This window comes from Ailuropoda melanoleuca, chromosome 7 (assembly GCF_002007445.2).
Source record: "Ailuropoda melanoleuca isolate Jingjing chromosome 7, ASM200744v2, whole genome shotgun sequence".
NCBI lineage: Eukaryota > Metazoa > Chordata > Mammalia > Carnivora > Ursidae > Ailuropoda > Ailuropoda melanoleuca.
Window position 1 is genome coordinate 69,723,474 of NC_048224.1, and position 14,165 is coordinate 69,737,638.

Below are 14,165 nucleotides of genomic sequence, written 5' to 3' on the forward strand. Positions count from 1 at the left end.
TTTATGTTAGTCACCATACAGTACATCCCTGGTTTTTGATGTAAAGTTCGATGATTCATTAGTTGCGTATAACACCCAGTGCACCATGCAATATGTGCCTTCCCTACCACCCATCACCAGTGTATCCCATTCCCCCCCCGAAGCCCTCAGTTTGTTTCTCAGAGTCCATAGTCTCTCATGCTTCATTCCCCCTTTAATTACCCCCTCTTCCTTTATCCTTTTCTTCTCCTACTGATCTTCGTAGTTCTTATGTTCCATAGATGAGAGAAACCATATGATAATTGTGTTTCTCTGCTTGACTTATTTCACTTAGCATTATCTCCTCCAGTGCCGTCCATGTTGCAGCAAATGTTGAGAAATCGTTCTTTTTGATAGCTGAGTAATATTCCATTGTATATACGGACCACATCTTCTTAATCCAGCCCCTCTCATTTCTGGGTGCGAGGCGAGTTGTCGTCCCAGAGCTCAGATGGCAGATTTGTCTCCCGAAGCAGTCTCCTCATGGCAGCTGGAGTGATCAGGTAAAAGTTGGGTCAGATCACTTCTCTCCCTAACATCCTTCTGCCCAGGCCACTCAGAGCACAGGTTTAAGCATGTAGGATGGCTCAGCTTTTAGGATGTACTCAGCCTGGCTCCATAACCTCCCCAGGCTCCTCTCCTTCCTGTGCTCACCCTCTTTCCCTCTGCTGCCTCGGGGTCTTTGCACCACCCTGTGCTTGGAATGTTCTTCTTCCATAGATCCCCGTGGCTGTCTCCTTTACTTTCTGTCTCCGTTCGAATGTCCTTCACTGGAGAGACACCTCACCTTCCCTGAGACCCTTTTCTCTGGTTTATTTTTTTCTTAGTGCTTATCTCCATCTGGCGTATATACTTTTTCTGTTTTTGCTGCATCAACTAGAATGTAAAATCCATGAGAACAGGGACTTCTTTCTGTTTTTCATTTTTTGTTTTTTGTTTTTTCCCCCTCTGCTGGGTCCCCAGAGTTTAGACCAATGTTTGACATATTTGTGTGGTCAGAAAATGTTGAATGGTGGCTGAATTATGAACTCACATATGTTGGATCCAAACAAAAGTCAACCAAAGCTTCTTCGAGATAAAAAGGCTAAGTCCAAAGTTGGACATTAGGCTGATTCAATGTACTGACATATTTACAGAATGTATTCCTCAGAGCGGAAGTTGTCAGCTCTGGCACAGCAAAAGAGGTGACTCTGTTCTAAACAGCAGATCTTGACCAAGGCTAGCACTGACCAGGTGCCCCAGCAGCTGACCATCTGTTCTGCCCTGGAGCAGGCTGTTAGCTCCGAGTCACACAGCTCACCCATTGTCTTCTGACTCTGGGCCTGCTGGAGAGACTTCCCACCTCACATCCCTACAGAGAGAACACCAACTAGAGAGTCTAGGGGTCCAGTCTTTTCGGCAGAGGCTCATTTTGCTGTTCAGGGTTGCATGCTGTCCTGTTTTAGGTGGGCTTCTCACACAGAGGTCAGCCTCGAGAGGATGTTCTGGCCAAAGGACATGAAGAGTCTGGCCCTAGGCAGTGGCATCTCACTAACTGAGGACAGATTGCCACCCTGGTCTTATACATCAGTCTCTGAGCTTAAGTTAATGTGAGTCTTTCTCAAATTTCTAAAACTTTATTCACCTGGGCCTCCAAGGCTCAGGATCAGGCTCTGACCTTAAGCTCTTTGCTAAGACAGGGATGTTCCTTGTGAGGCCTCTAAAAGGTAGCCATCCGACCCTCCCCAGGGCTGCGGATACCAAAGGGTTAAATAACCAAAGACTTTTTTTTCTCATTGAGTCACAGCAGAGGTAAGCAACTTGTACAAGATTGGATCCTCAAATCTGGCATAGCAGAGTATCTCTTTGACAAGCGCACCCTGGGAGACAGTGATGAGAGCTAACCCTTAGGCTGGCTTCTCCTTGGCCACTAAGATGACTCCCCTGGTCACCAAGCGTGTTGGGGTCACCTTTACCTTTTCTGTATGTCATACCAACATAACCACTTAAGTTCTTTCATTTGTACCATTTCTTCAAATAAACTAATTTGGTTCCCCACCCACCCCCCAAAAAGATCCCCCAGATTTTTCTCTGCAAAAACACATACATGAGAGAAATTTTATGTGGAGAGGTTGGCAAACATCCTGTTACTGTCTGCAGTTCTTTTTCTGTGACCCTTACTGATTTTGGTTTTGTGTCTGTCTTTTCTGTATTGCTTCTCCCTCTATAAAATATAGGAACTTCTAAATTATACGCACATTTTCTCCTAAAATATTTCCTATATCTTAATCCTCTAGAGGCCACATGAGTCTCAAGGAAATGGGATAGCATGGCTGTTTGTATGGTGTTAGTAGTTCTGAGGGGTTTGGAAAGGCCCCATTGGTGGGGGCCAGCAGCACCACTGTGCACCAGCCCCTCTGTCCGGGGACTGTTTTCTGCCATAATTAGAGTGTCCAAGACCTAGTCCCTGTCTTCTGGCTACAGGAGAGAACAGAGAAGACCCAGGTGTTGTACTGGGCTAATTTCTGCTGTAATCCTCTTTTAATCAATAGGCTGGCCCTTGCCTTTGCTCCTAGAGCTGCAACTTGACGAAATGCAGTGGGTCCCCTTCCTGTGTTCAGGCCTGGTGCAGGGAGGTCTCAAAGCCACCTCCCCTGCCAGTGAGCCCCACTTCGCCACAGGATGGCTTCAGCCAGTCTCCAGGGAAAGAACACATTTCTGACCAGTTGCAACAGAAGTATTTTTCGATTGTGGACGTCCTATATCTTTTTAATAAATGGGAAAGTCTCAACAGTACAAACCCAAACAGGCTTCAGACTCTTTCATCGTTATTGACAGATTCCTGCTGGTTAGCATTAGTAGAAACGAAGAAGTCAGAGGAAGGGCTCTTCTGAGAGAGGGCGTCCTTTCTCTGTTGACAGGAACAATACAGACATTTAGAGCTTCCAGAAGTGGCTTTGAAGATCATCTTGGACCTGCTTGTAGCAGGATGATAAAATATGCTTCCTGGTTTAGACTGTTTTCTGCTTGCACCTATCCTGAGGTCTCTGGGGCACTTCTTTCTACAGACGCCTTGGGGAATACCTTTGCATTTTTGGTGCAAAGAGGTGGGAGGAGGGGAGCAGGAGTGAGAGGACAGGGGTGAGGTCGTGTACTTGCAACATACAGATGTCTGATTAGGGCTGGTCTCCCTTCTTACTCCCATTATACAGGGATGTATGTATGTATGTATGTATGTATGTATTATGGAAGTGTCTATCCAGACTTGAAGAAATTGGCTTGTACAATTGTGGAGGCTGGCAAATCAAAAGTATGCAGGGTGGGCCAGCAGGCTGGAGACATAGGGAAGAGGTGATGCCGCAGTTCAAGTCCAAAAGCCATCTGCTGGCAGACTTCCCTCTTCTTTAAGGGAGGTCAGTCTTTTTTCCCTTAAGGCATTTGACTGATTAGGTGAGGCCCACCCACATGATAAAGAATAATTGGCTTTATTCAGGGTTTACTGATTTAAATGTTGATCTCATCTTTAAAGCATAAACATCTAGAATAATCTTTGACCAAATATCTGGGCACAGTGACCAAGCCAGGTTGTGAAGATCAACCATCACAAGTCCTCTCCCAGTAGCCATCCAGTGGCTTATCAATGAAGCCTCCACATTTACCGTGTGTCTGCCCAGCCCAGCCCAACCCACTGAAAACAGGACAGGGCAGATATGAAGAGGGGCAGTCTAGGAAGAACTTAACTTGTTCGTATACCTTGATTGATTTTAGGAGTTTGAAGTCACAAGGATCTTTTAGTTTGCTTTCAAAATTATTTCTCTAAAAATACTCCATTAGAGAAGGAGAGAAAAAAATCATTTGGGGTTAAGCACTATGTGTTCATAGCTGTGCAGTGACACCTGTATTCTGTCAGTAAAGATGAAAGAACTGAGTGTCAAGTTTTTTTTGTAGATTCCCTTGTCTTCTCAAAAACACAAATTAGGCATACTTTTCACCTTCTTAAAGAATTTGTTACATCTTATCAGAGACAAACTACCCAACGAAGTGAGAGGCATTGAAGGGACTGAAATCATTAAGGCCACTTCTGAGTGACAGCATGCTGGGTTTTTGACTCTCCAGTTTCCACGAACCAAGTAATCACTGAGATCAGCATATTGCAATCCTGACAACCTGACAGATGTAGGACAGAAGTCGCGTCTTCATGAGAGCACGTGCTGGAAGCAGTGAGCAGTGGCAACAGAATTTTAGAAACTACAATGAAAAAAATAGAGGAACATAAATATAATAGAAAAGCCAAAGGTTGATAGTAAGAGGGTAAGTAGGGAATGGTCAAAAATTTATCAGAGAGCAGAACTAGAATGTCTTTCATAGGAATATAATTTGCTGTGGCCTGAATTCAGCCTATCTACTAGAGCAATCATGCATATGTTACAATGTAGTTATGATAAAACTTTAAAGGCCTGATCTTTTGTTTCAATAATGTCAGTTTAAGGAGAACTTTGTATCTGTTTCAACATTAAAAGAGCATCAAATTAAGAGTTTTTCTTTCTTTTTTTTTTTTTAAAGATTTTATTTATTTATTTGACAGAGATAGAGACAGCCAGCGAGAGAGGGAACACAAGCAGGGGGAGTGGGAGAGGAAGAAGCAGGCTCATAGCGGAGGAGCCTGATATGGAGCTCGATCCCATAAGGCCGGGATCACACCCTGAGCCGAAGGCAGACGCTCAACTGCTGTGCCACCCAGGCGCCCCAAGAGTTTTTCTCTTCAACATCTTGTATCAAAGCTTTATAGCCCCTATTAAAGAATGTTGCTAAATGCTTGTGATTCCTGAATAGATAAATGTTTGACACATAAAATGTTTTGTGATTGAAAGCAGAGTTCACAGATGTGTCTTTTCTTTCGTAGCCTCTGGCACTATTTTTTTTTTTAACTTAAAGGAAATAAAGATTATTTAGTTGTCTCATTTTTTCATTTTTAATATGAAGAAACACTGATAATATGAACAGACTCTGTGGGTATAGAATTACATATATAAAGGGTTGTGTTCTAGCCCAAACTGTTGACTATAGGGAAAAGTAACAGTATTGTTATTAAATTTAGGTAAAAATGGAGACACGATTCCTTTATTGAATAAACAGTTGTTGACTTTATGTGCTGGACACCATTCTAGGTTCTATACATTTAGCAGTCAATAAGATTCTGCCCTAGAACTTCCACTGTAGTGAAACTTACCAAACATTCATGGACACCCCACCTTACTAGGGAAGACAGTTGAGGTGATTCACAGACGCTCATTTTTAATTATGTGAACAGAGTGTAGAGGCCTGAAAACATATTTTTCCATCAACTGCTTTATTCTTCCGAACAGCCTTTTCTCCCACGTTAACAATGCATATTTTATTTCCTAAGTAGCGCAGTAAAGACAACAGAAATTGGTAAGGTGGTTCACCTGCTTATCCTAAGAGTAGGTTACCATAAACATTGTGCCTTTTCTCATTAGGAAGGATGAAAATTTCATAATTCTACGAACATTTGCGAAACTCCTTCCCTGCTTCATTGAGATTATGTATTTATAGATTGGCTACTTGCAGAGATTCCAGTGATTTTGTAGCAATCAGATTTAAAAATCTTTTGCAGTGAGTTGTTTTCCCAGTGAAATGTGCATTTATAGTGCGTTAGGACTGGAAGAGACCTGAGAGGTCCTCCAGTTGTGTTGTTAACTTAGAGATGAAGACCCTGGAACCCAAGACAGTAAGTGGCCAGTGGTGGAGCGTGGTGCCAGAGTGGCTGTTGCTGGAGCCTTGATCTCCTGAATTCATTCCCTACTCATTCTATGACATGTGCTTCTCTGATTAAGCTTCTGCTCATTTATCATAGGTTACAGAACGCCCCGGAAAAGAAGAATTTTGTTCTCCTTCCTATACTCATTATGAAGTTCCTCCAACTTTCTATCGATCGGCCATGCTCCTTAAGCCCCAGTTGGGATTGGGTGCAATGTCCCGTTTACCATCTGCAAAGAGCAGGATCCTGATTGCGAGTCAGAGGTCCTCAGCGAGTGCCATCCACCCACCAGGACCCATCGCGGCAGCTGCTAGCCTCTACAGCTCCGATTCTGTGGGTAAGTGACCCAGCCATGACTACTTCTCCTGCTGCACTTGTAAGTAGTAATTCTCGAAAATGGCAGTAACTGTCTACTGTATTATGCAAATGCCTCTCACCCTCTGAGAGGAGCCTTTTTCTGCTCTTCCATATGACTGTCGATACAGATACTTGTTAACACTGCTCCGCCCGCACCAGTCATCTTCCACCTTACTTTCAAAAGGGTGGCCTTTGCAACCCCTTCCTCACTTCTTCCGATTTCTCCTTTCTCCGATACGGCCTGTAGACCAGGGGCCAGCGGAGTTTTTCTGTAAGGGGTCAGATAGTAAATATTTTAGGCTTTCTGGGCCTTAATGGTCCATGTTGTAACTACTTAGCATGAAAGCAGCCGCAGACAGTACATCAGTGAACAAGTGAGGCTGTGTTTCAATACAACTTAATTCACAGAAATAGAGAGGGGGCTGGGTTTGGCCTGAGGGCTGTAGTTTGCCAGAGAGATCTTCCTACAGCCCGGCACTGACCATAACACTCTTCATCTGTTTACAAATGTGGTTCACTGGACCACTCCATAGTTGCTTACGGAAAGGCTCTGCTGCCTCTCTGTGCTCTCCTGCTCCGCCGTGGCTGGCCAGTCCCCTCCTGGAGTTCTCCGCACTGACTTGTTTGCTGTCTCCATTCTTCTGTCCCCATGGTTTCCCCTAGGCTTTATGTATTATTTTATTATAGACATAATACGTCCCCAGTGTAAAATATTTTGAATATAGAAAAATATGGAAAAGGAAGTAATAATACTTAGAATATTTTTAGCACCAGTGAGAGTTATTATTATGGAGTTTTTTCCTTCCAGTGTGATTTTTTTTTCTGTGCATTTTTCAATAGTTAAAATGATACTGAATGCGAATTTTGGTTTTTTTCTACTAATACATGGTAAACGTTTCCTAGGTCATCAGTGTTTCAGAAATATTTTAATGGCAGCATAATGTTTTGTTTTGTTCATTTATTCATTTATTCAACAAATTTTGGGTGCTTATTATGTGCCAGAAGTTGTAAATTAAGGACTGCAGCAGTGAACAAACCAGAGAGCTTCTGCCTTTATGCGTCTTACAGTCTAATGGATGGAATAGACCAAAAAACCAAAAAAATAAATACATAATTGTAAATATGAAAGCAAGGAGCATAGCGTTTTAAGAAATTACAGCCAGAAGATTAAATGGGGTGGAGACGCTTTGGGGACAGCCTCTCTGAGGAAGTGGGAAGAATGGGAGAAGGTGAGGAATCGTGTCAGAATTGATTGAGTCCTTGCCCCAATTACTGGCAGTCAAGCTCTGCTTACTGTACACTATTTTCAGTAATGTCGTGATTTGAATCTTTGTGTATACTTACTTGTCTTCTTTCCTATTGTTTTCTTAGCTCAATCATTTGAAGTGTAATGATTGTATTAAAGCATATCCAAACATTTTTTTAAGGCCAAGGAATTTTCTAGAAAACTTGTAACAATTATTTTCCTACTGGTGTTTCTTGGAAGTACTTCTTTCCATCCCCTTGCCAGTGCTGAGTATTACCACCCCTCCACCTCCTCCCTCCTATTATTATTATTGCATTTCTTTTATTATCAGTGGAGGGGAACTTTTTAACCTAGTTTCCATTATATTACTTCATGAATTGCCATTTCCTGAGGTAAATATTGAGGAACAATATTTTTAAATATATTTTATTAATAGTTTTTTTTGACAAGCACTTCTATAAAAATAAAATTATTTCTGATGGTTCTCATGAGATATCGATATATGGATATATATAATGGACCTACCTGTTATTATCAGACATACTCCAAGGCAATTATGTGATTCAGTCCCTTATTCAAGAATTATTACTGAGGGACTGTTACATGTCAGTGCTGTTCCGGTGAAGGGGATAAAGCAGGGAAAACAGACAAAAATCCTTGCCCCCATGGAGCTTGAATTTTAGTATGGAGGCAGTCTTTTTTGTTTTTTAATAAGCAAATAAATTACATGGTGTGTTGGGAGAAATAACTAGTATTGAAGGAAATGAAACATAGGGAAGGGATATAGGAAGTTTGGGAAAGAAGGAGGGAGATTACAATTTTCAATAGGGTGGTTGGGAAGTCACCATTAAACATTCCCCAGAGGAGATGACAGAGGGAACTACGTGGATATCAGGGGTGGAGTGTCCAGGCAGAGGGAGGAACCAGGGTACAGCCCCTGAGGTGGCAGGAAGGTCAGGATGCTGGAACAGAGAAAGCAGGGAAGATGGGAAGTGAGGAGGTTGGTGGCGTGTGTGTGTGTGTGTGTGTGTGTGTGTGTGTGTGTGTGGCGGGGGGCAGGAATTGCATAAGGCTTAGGAACCATTCTGAGGATTTGACTCTTCCTCTGAGTGAGAAAACCATTGGAGGCTTTGGAGCCTGGACAGCATGATCTGGCTTTCGTGGACACAGGATCCCTCTAAGTCTACGAGGACAGAGGATAAAACAGGGAGCAGGCAAGAGGTGATGCAGGCAGTGAGGGGACACAGTGAGAAGGTAGAGCACATCAGGGCTCCTGACTGACTGCACGTGGGCTCTGAGAGAAAAAGTGCAGTAGAAGGTGACTCCCTAAGAATGCAGTTGCCACTCAGAGAGTGCGGGAGAAGCTGGTTTGGGAGCGGAGAATAGGAGCTCACTCAGGATGTGTTGCGGTGGAAATGCGTCAGCCATCTTAGAGGATAAAGCGTTGCATGTAGGATCCAGAGTTGAGAGGACAGGGCTGGCTGGAGATCTGAAAGTTAGCTGTCAGCAGATGGCTGGTCTTTACAGCCGTGATGCTCCCCTCCACTGGCCGCCATTGTCTCCAGCATGATTTCACCTTCACCAGTAACTTAGAAATTTGATGTGGAGTTGAATTACGAGCTTTGAAATAGCATGATGTAACAAATGTTAATAGTTTTACTTATGCATAGAATTTGGAAAAACTTAAAATTACTGAAGATAAACTTAGTTGAGATTTAGTTAATAGTAGTCAAGTTTTGACTAATGAAAAGTCTTTAAGCATATACCACTTGTGTAAAAATACCACTACCCAGAAGAGGCAGGCAGTTTGAGCTCTTTCTGAGGATGACTTGTTTGTGTTCACACATTTGTGTTGAGGCTGACACTTCTTTAGTGTTCAGCTCAGTCCCCAGAAATACACATATAAGGGACTTCTCCACCCCTGCTCCTTCAAGACTCCAACTCTTTTTCTTGGGTTCCTGGGTATCTTAATTTAGAGAGATATGTGTCCACATGACCTAACAAAGCCTTGTGACAATGATGGGCGTCACTCCTACAGGACACTGAAAATGTGAAATCCTTTCTTAGTGCTGTTGGAAGGATCACGTGTCATAGGCTCAGAGACAGATAATGAGAAGTCCTTGCTCCAGAGACTGGAGAGCTTTGGTGGGATGACTGTGCTCCCACTAGCCCTTGGGCTATGGAGCCAGGCCAGTGGCCCTTTGCTTGGCCTCCTTGCTTATTCCAGGCAGTAGGCCCTTTCCCTTCTTAGGCAACTTTGCTAGAGTCCCCCAGGCTACCAGGACCTGCTCTGGCAATACGCCTGTCTTATTTATTTCTTTCCTTTCTGCAGAAATCCTTCCATTTTTCTTCATGATTTCTTAGGAGATACTCCCTTTCTCCTCAAAAACTATCATTTTTTTTTATTTCATGAAGGTCCATTAAACACAGAGCCAAAGTCATTATCTGCCAAAAAACTACTAATGGCGTCTCTTAACTTGAGAGGTAGGAGGGCTTAACTTTCAGACTGTAGCAGGAAATGAAGGGAAATAGCTGCATAACATCCTTCTGGAATAAAAAGGACAAGAAAAAGCCAGACAGCTAGGATTCCATATTAAAGCAGTCTGAAAGCTCACCTCCAGTCATGCCCTTCTGTTGACCACCTCTGTAAGGAGTCTCTCATTTTGTTCCTTCACTGCAAGAAATCTTCCAGCCAGGGAAGGAGGGCACATATTGCATGGTGCACTGGGTGTTATATGCAAATAATGAATCATGGAACGTTGCATGAAAAACTGGGGATGTACGGTATGGTGACTAATAAAACAATAAAAATTATAAAAAAAGAAAGAAAGAAAAGAAAAGAAAAAAGAAAGAAATCTTCCAGCCAGGGAGAATGTGGTTCACCCAAGGCTAGAATTCACAGAGCTGTGGAGGAAAAGGAAAACTCATTCCTTTGTTCAGTAATCCCTGATTGCACATTTACTGTGAGTTAGCCCAAATCACAAAAGTAAATGTGGACATATTGGCTACATTAAAATTGACTTCTCTTTGTTTTGAAGCACTCAATTAAATCAGGAAGAAAAACATCAGGATTCCAATAGACTGACCATGTAAGGGCATAAACAATGAGTTTAGGGGCACCTGGGTAGCTCGGTCAATTAAGCCGCCAACTCTTGGTTTCGGCTCAGATCATGATCTCAGGGTCCTTGGATGGAATCCTGAGTCAGGCTCTGTGCTCAGTGGGGCATCTGTTTCAGGAGTCTCTCTCCCTGTGCTGCCCCCACTTCCCGACTGGTCGTTCATGCTCTCTGTCTAAAATCAATCTTTAAAAAAAAAAAGATTTTAAAAATAAGAAAATATAACTGATAAATACAAGCGTAAAGAGCCAAATACGTAATTATGAAATTCAAAAGCCTATGAAAACAAAAGATTTTCATTCATTCGATGGCACTGCTTAGCCATAACCATTGTGAATATTTGTATGTTCATTCATACTGCTTCGTGTATCTACGCATTTTGTTGCAGAAGTGTTAATGGGGTTAAGGGGTGCTGCTGGAGGCTTATACAACACTTGTTGTGCCTACTTTGAGTTAGGTATGATTGTTAGTTTTGATTTAGAAGTGAAGGGAGGGAAACTTAGGGGAAATAACTTATGTCATGCAGCTCATGAACTATGGGGCAGAAATTTGACTCAAGACTGTCTCCGTGTTCATGTTCTTAACCCCCACGCTAGACTACATCATTGAACTGCCTGTGTTAAATCTTACTACACTGCAGTATCTTTACTTTATAAAGCAAGGATAAGACCAATGTCTGTGGATTTTCTGACAAACCATGGTCCTTGGGCTAGGCAACTGTTTTTGTAAATACATTTTAATGGAACACAGCGACACCCATTTGCTCTCCTTTTGCTTATGGCTGCTTTCAGAGTTGAGTCATTATAATAGAGACAAGAAATTGCCCAGAAGCCTAAAATATTTATTGTCTGGCCCTTTAAGAAAAAAGTTTCTCGACACCTGCCTTAGTATAATACCAGTTACCGTTTACAGCGATACCATTTAGGCTGAAGAGGTATATGAAAAAGTTAATAAGGTTTTGAAACTCTTTGCACAGTGGAAGTCTAGGTCTGGGGGGTATGGTAAATTTAAATTTTATTAATGAATTTTATCAAAATTAATCCATTTTCCAAGGACATCCATTGTTTTTTTGTTTGCTTGTTTTTATCTCCCTGGAGAATTTAGCTTACCTGGCACTAAGCAACAAGGACTATGGTGGAGTACTGATGCTGGGGAGGCCCCAAGAAGGCACAGTGGGGGTTTCAGGGACTGTAAACTTTAGAATCTGAAGTTCATGCACCTCTGGAGAGCCACGGGATTAAAGCTGTGTAGATGTTAGTCTTACACATCCTTTGGGTGAGATGCTTGGCAAAGAATCTAATGAAGGAACCATTAGAGGAGTCTCTAGGGCTATTCTCCAATTTCTTTTATTTCTCTTTCTTTCTTTTTTTCCCCCTCCTATCTCTTTTCAACACCTCTAGTTTTCTTGAGATGACCTCAAATAAGATGGTGGAGTTAAGAAATTTGCCCATTTTCTTTTCTCACAAGTCCCCTCCCAAACAATAGGAGGATAATGTAGATACTATCTTTAACAAATCTAGAAACATCAGTGAATCCAAACCATAATAATTGAGGAGTGGCTGTCAAGTATGGAAAACCCCAAAGAGGATGCCTTTAGTTGCAGGTGGGGACATGTCAGTGGAGCACACAGAGCAGGGTCTCACCTTGGGGAATCTGTGCTTGGAGTAGCAGTAGGGGTACATATGCAGGAGTCAGGAGTGTCTATGGCCCCAGTTTTCACCACAGAACAGCAGGGAGACAGGCCTAAATGAGAAAATAGACATCTTTACAATCAGTCTGTAAGGTTGGGTGGGTGTCATGAGACTCTAAAATACAAGCAACCAACCTTGTTAAAAGCTGCCAACCTTCTTTGTCTGGAGATAAACAGGTTAAAACAAGAGCCTGTGCTCACATGAACAACCTCCGAGAACTAGACAGGAAGAACTCACCTTATGAGAAGATGAGTGCACATTAAAATCCCCACCTGGAGGAGGTTAAGATGGCGGAGGAGTAGGGGACACCTTTTTCAGCCGGTCCCCTGAGTTGAGCTGGATAGGTACCAGACCAAGCAGGAATATCCATGGAATCAGCCTGAGATGCAGGAAGATACATCTGGATCTCTACAAATGAACATCTCCAGCGCTGAGTATCGAGGTACGAAGCGGGGAGCCGTGAAACCGCGCACAGATATCGGAAGCTAAACAGAAGGGGGAGGGAGCCGCCGTGTCAGGGCGCCGGGAAGCGGTAGCCACCTGCAAGGGGGAGCGGACAGACCGCGGACCCGCACGCTTGAGACAGCAGGCTGAGAAGGGAGCTCCGGGAGCGCACGCGGGACGGCTGGCGGTTGGCGGGCCACCTGCACGGGGGAGCAGGCGGACTCGCGGACGGCACCCGTGAGACACCAGACTGAGACGGGGAGCTCCGGGAGCCCGCGCGGGGCGGCTGGCGGCGGGCGGGGTTGGAAACACAAAGGACAGAGACGTGCCGGCCCTGGAAGTGAGGGCTGGGACGCCGGGTGTGGGGCGCACAGCCCGGGATGCTGCAGGGTTGAGCAGCACCAACAGAAACAGAGTTAAAGTGGCCAGAACATCAGTGGAGAACGATCCGCGATCCCTCTGTTCTGAGACAGAGGCTGAATTTCAGCCGCTGCTGCTCTCTCAGAAGAGGCATAGCAAACCGCCAGGGAAAGCCGCCAGAGAACAAAAGCCCGGAAATACCGGCTCACAGGGTGCCCATCCCCATCCCCCCTCGCAAGGGACACAGAGACTCTACCCAAACAGGGTTTTCTGAGTACCTGCAGGCAGGCCCCTCCCCCAGAAGGCAGGCTGAAAAATCAAGAAGCCCACAACCCGGAGCGCCTGAGTGGCGCAGTCACCAAGCACCTGTCTTCGGATTAGGGTGTGATCACAACGCTCCGTAAGGAGTCCTTCATCGGGCTTCTCCACCGGGAACCTGCTTCTTCCTCTCCCACTCCTCTGCTTGGGTTCCCTTTCTTGCTGACTGTCTCTCTCTCTCTCAAATAAATAAATAAACTCTTTAAGGAAGAAGCCCACATCCCTAAGATCTCTATAAAACAAGGGCGCACGGCCTGGGTCCCAGTCAACACTTGGGCTCTGGACAACCCTGCAATCTCTCTTCATCAGAATGACGAGAAGGAGAAGTCCCCCCCAGCAAAGAAAAGATAATGAGTCTGTGGCCTCTGCCACAGAATTGGCCTCGGCCACAGAATTAATACATATGGATGTATCCCAATTATCAGAAATGGAATTCAGAGCAACAATGGTCAAGATGATGAGTAAACTTGAAAAAAGCATCAGAGAAAGCGTTGCTGAGAATATAGAATCCCTAAGGGCAGAAATGAGAGCGAATCTGACAGAAATTAAAAATTCTATGAGCCAAATGCAGTCAAAACTAGAGGCTCTGACGGCCAGGGTCACCGAGGCAGAGGAACGCGTTAGCGAATTGGAGGATGGGTTAGTAGAAGAAAAAACGAAAATAGAAGCTGGTCTTAAAAAAATCCACGCCCACGAATGTAGATTACGGGAGATTACTGACTCTATGAAACGATCCAATGTCAGAATCATCGGCATCCCTGAAGGGGTGGAGAAAAACAGAGGTCTAGAAGAGATATTTGAACAAATTGTAGCTGAAAACTTCCCTAATCTAGCAAGGGAAACAAGCATTCGTGTCC

The 14,165-nt window shown here is 43.9% G+C and overlaps 1 protein-coding gene across 1 annotated transcript in view; it reads left to right on the plus strand.

The window, feature by feature from the left end:
* The window catches only part of MTUS2 (microtubule associated scaffold protein 2), a 640,692-nt gene that overhangs the window by 273,524 nt on the left and 353,003 nt on the right, over nt 1-14,165 (plus strand). The window contains exon 7 of the mRNA XM_034665023.1: nt 5,873-6,113. Within this exon, the coding sequence (XP_034520914.1) occupies nt 5,873-6,113 (241 nt within the window). The remainder of the gene's footprint in view (nt 1-5,872; nt 6,114-14,165) is intronic.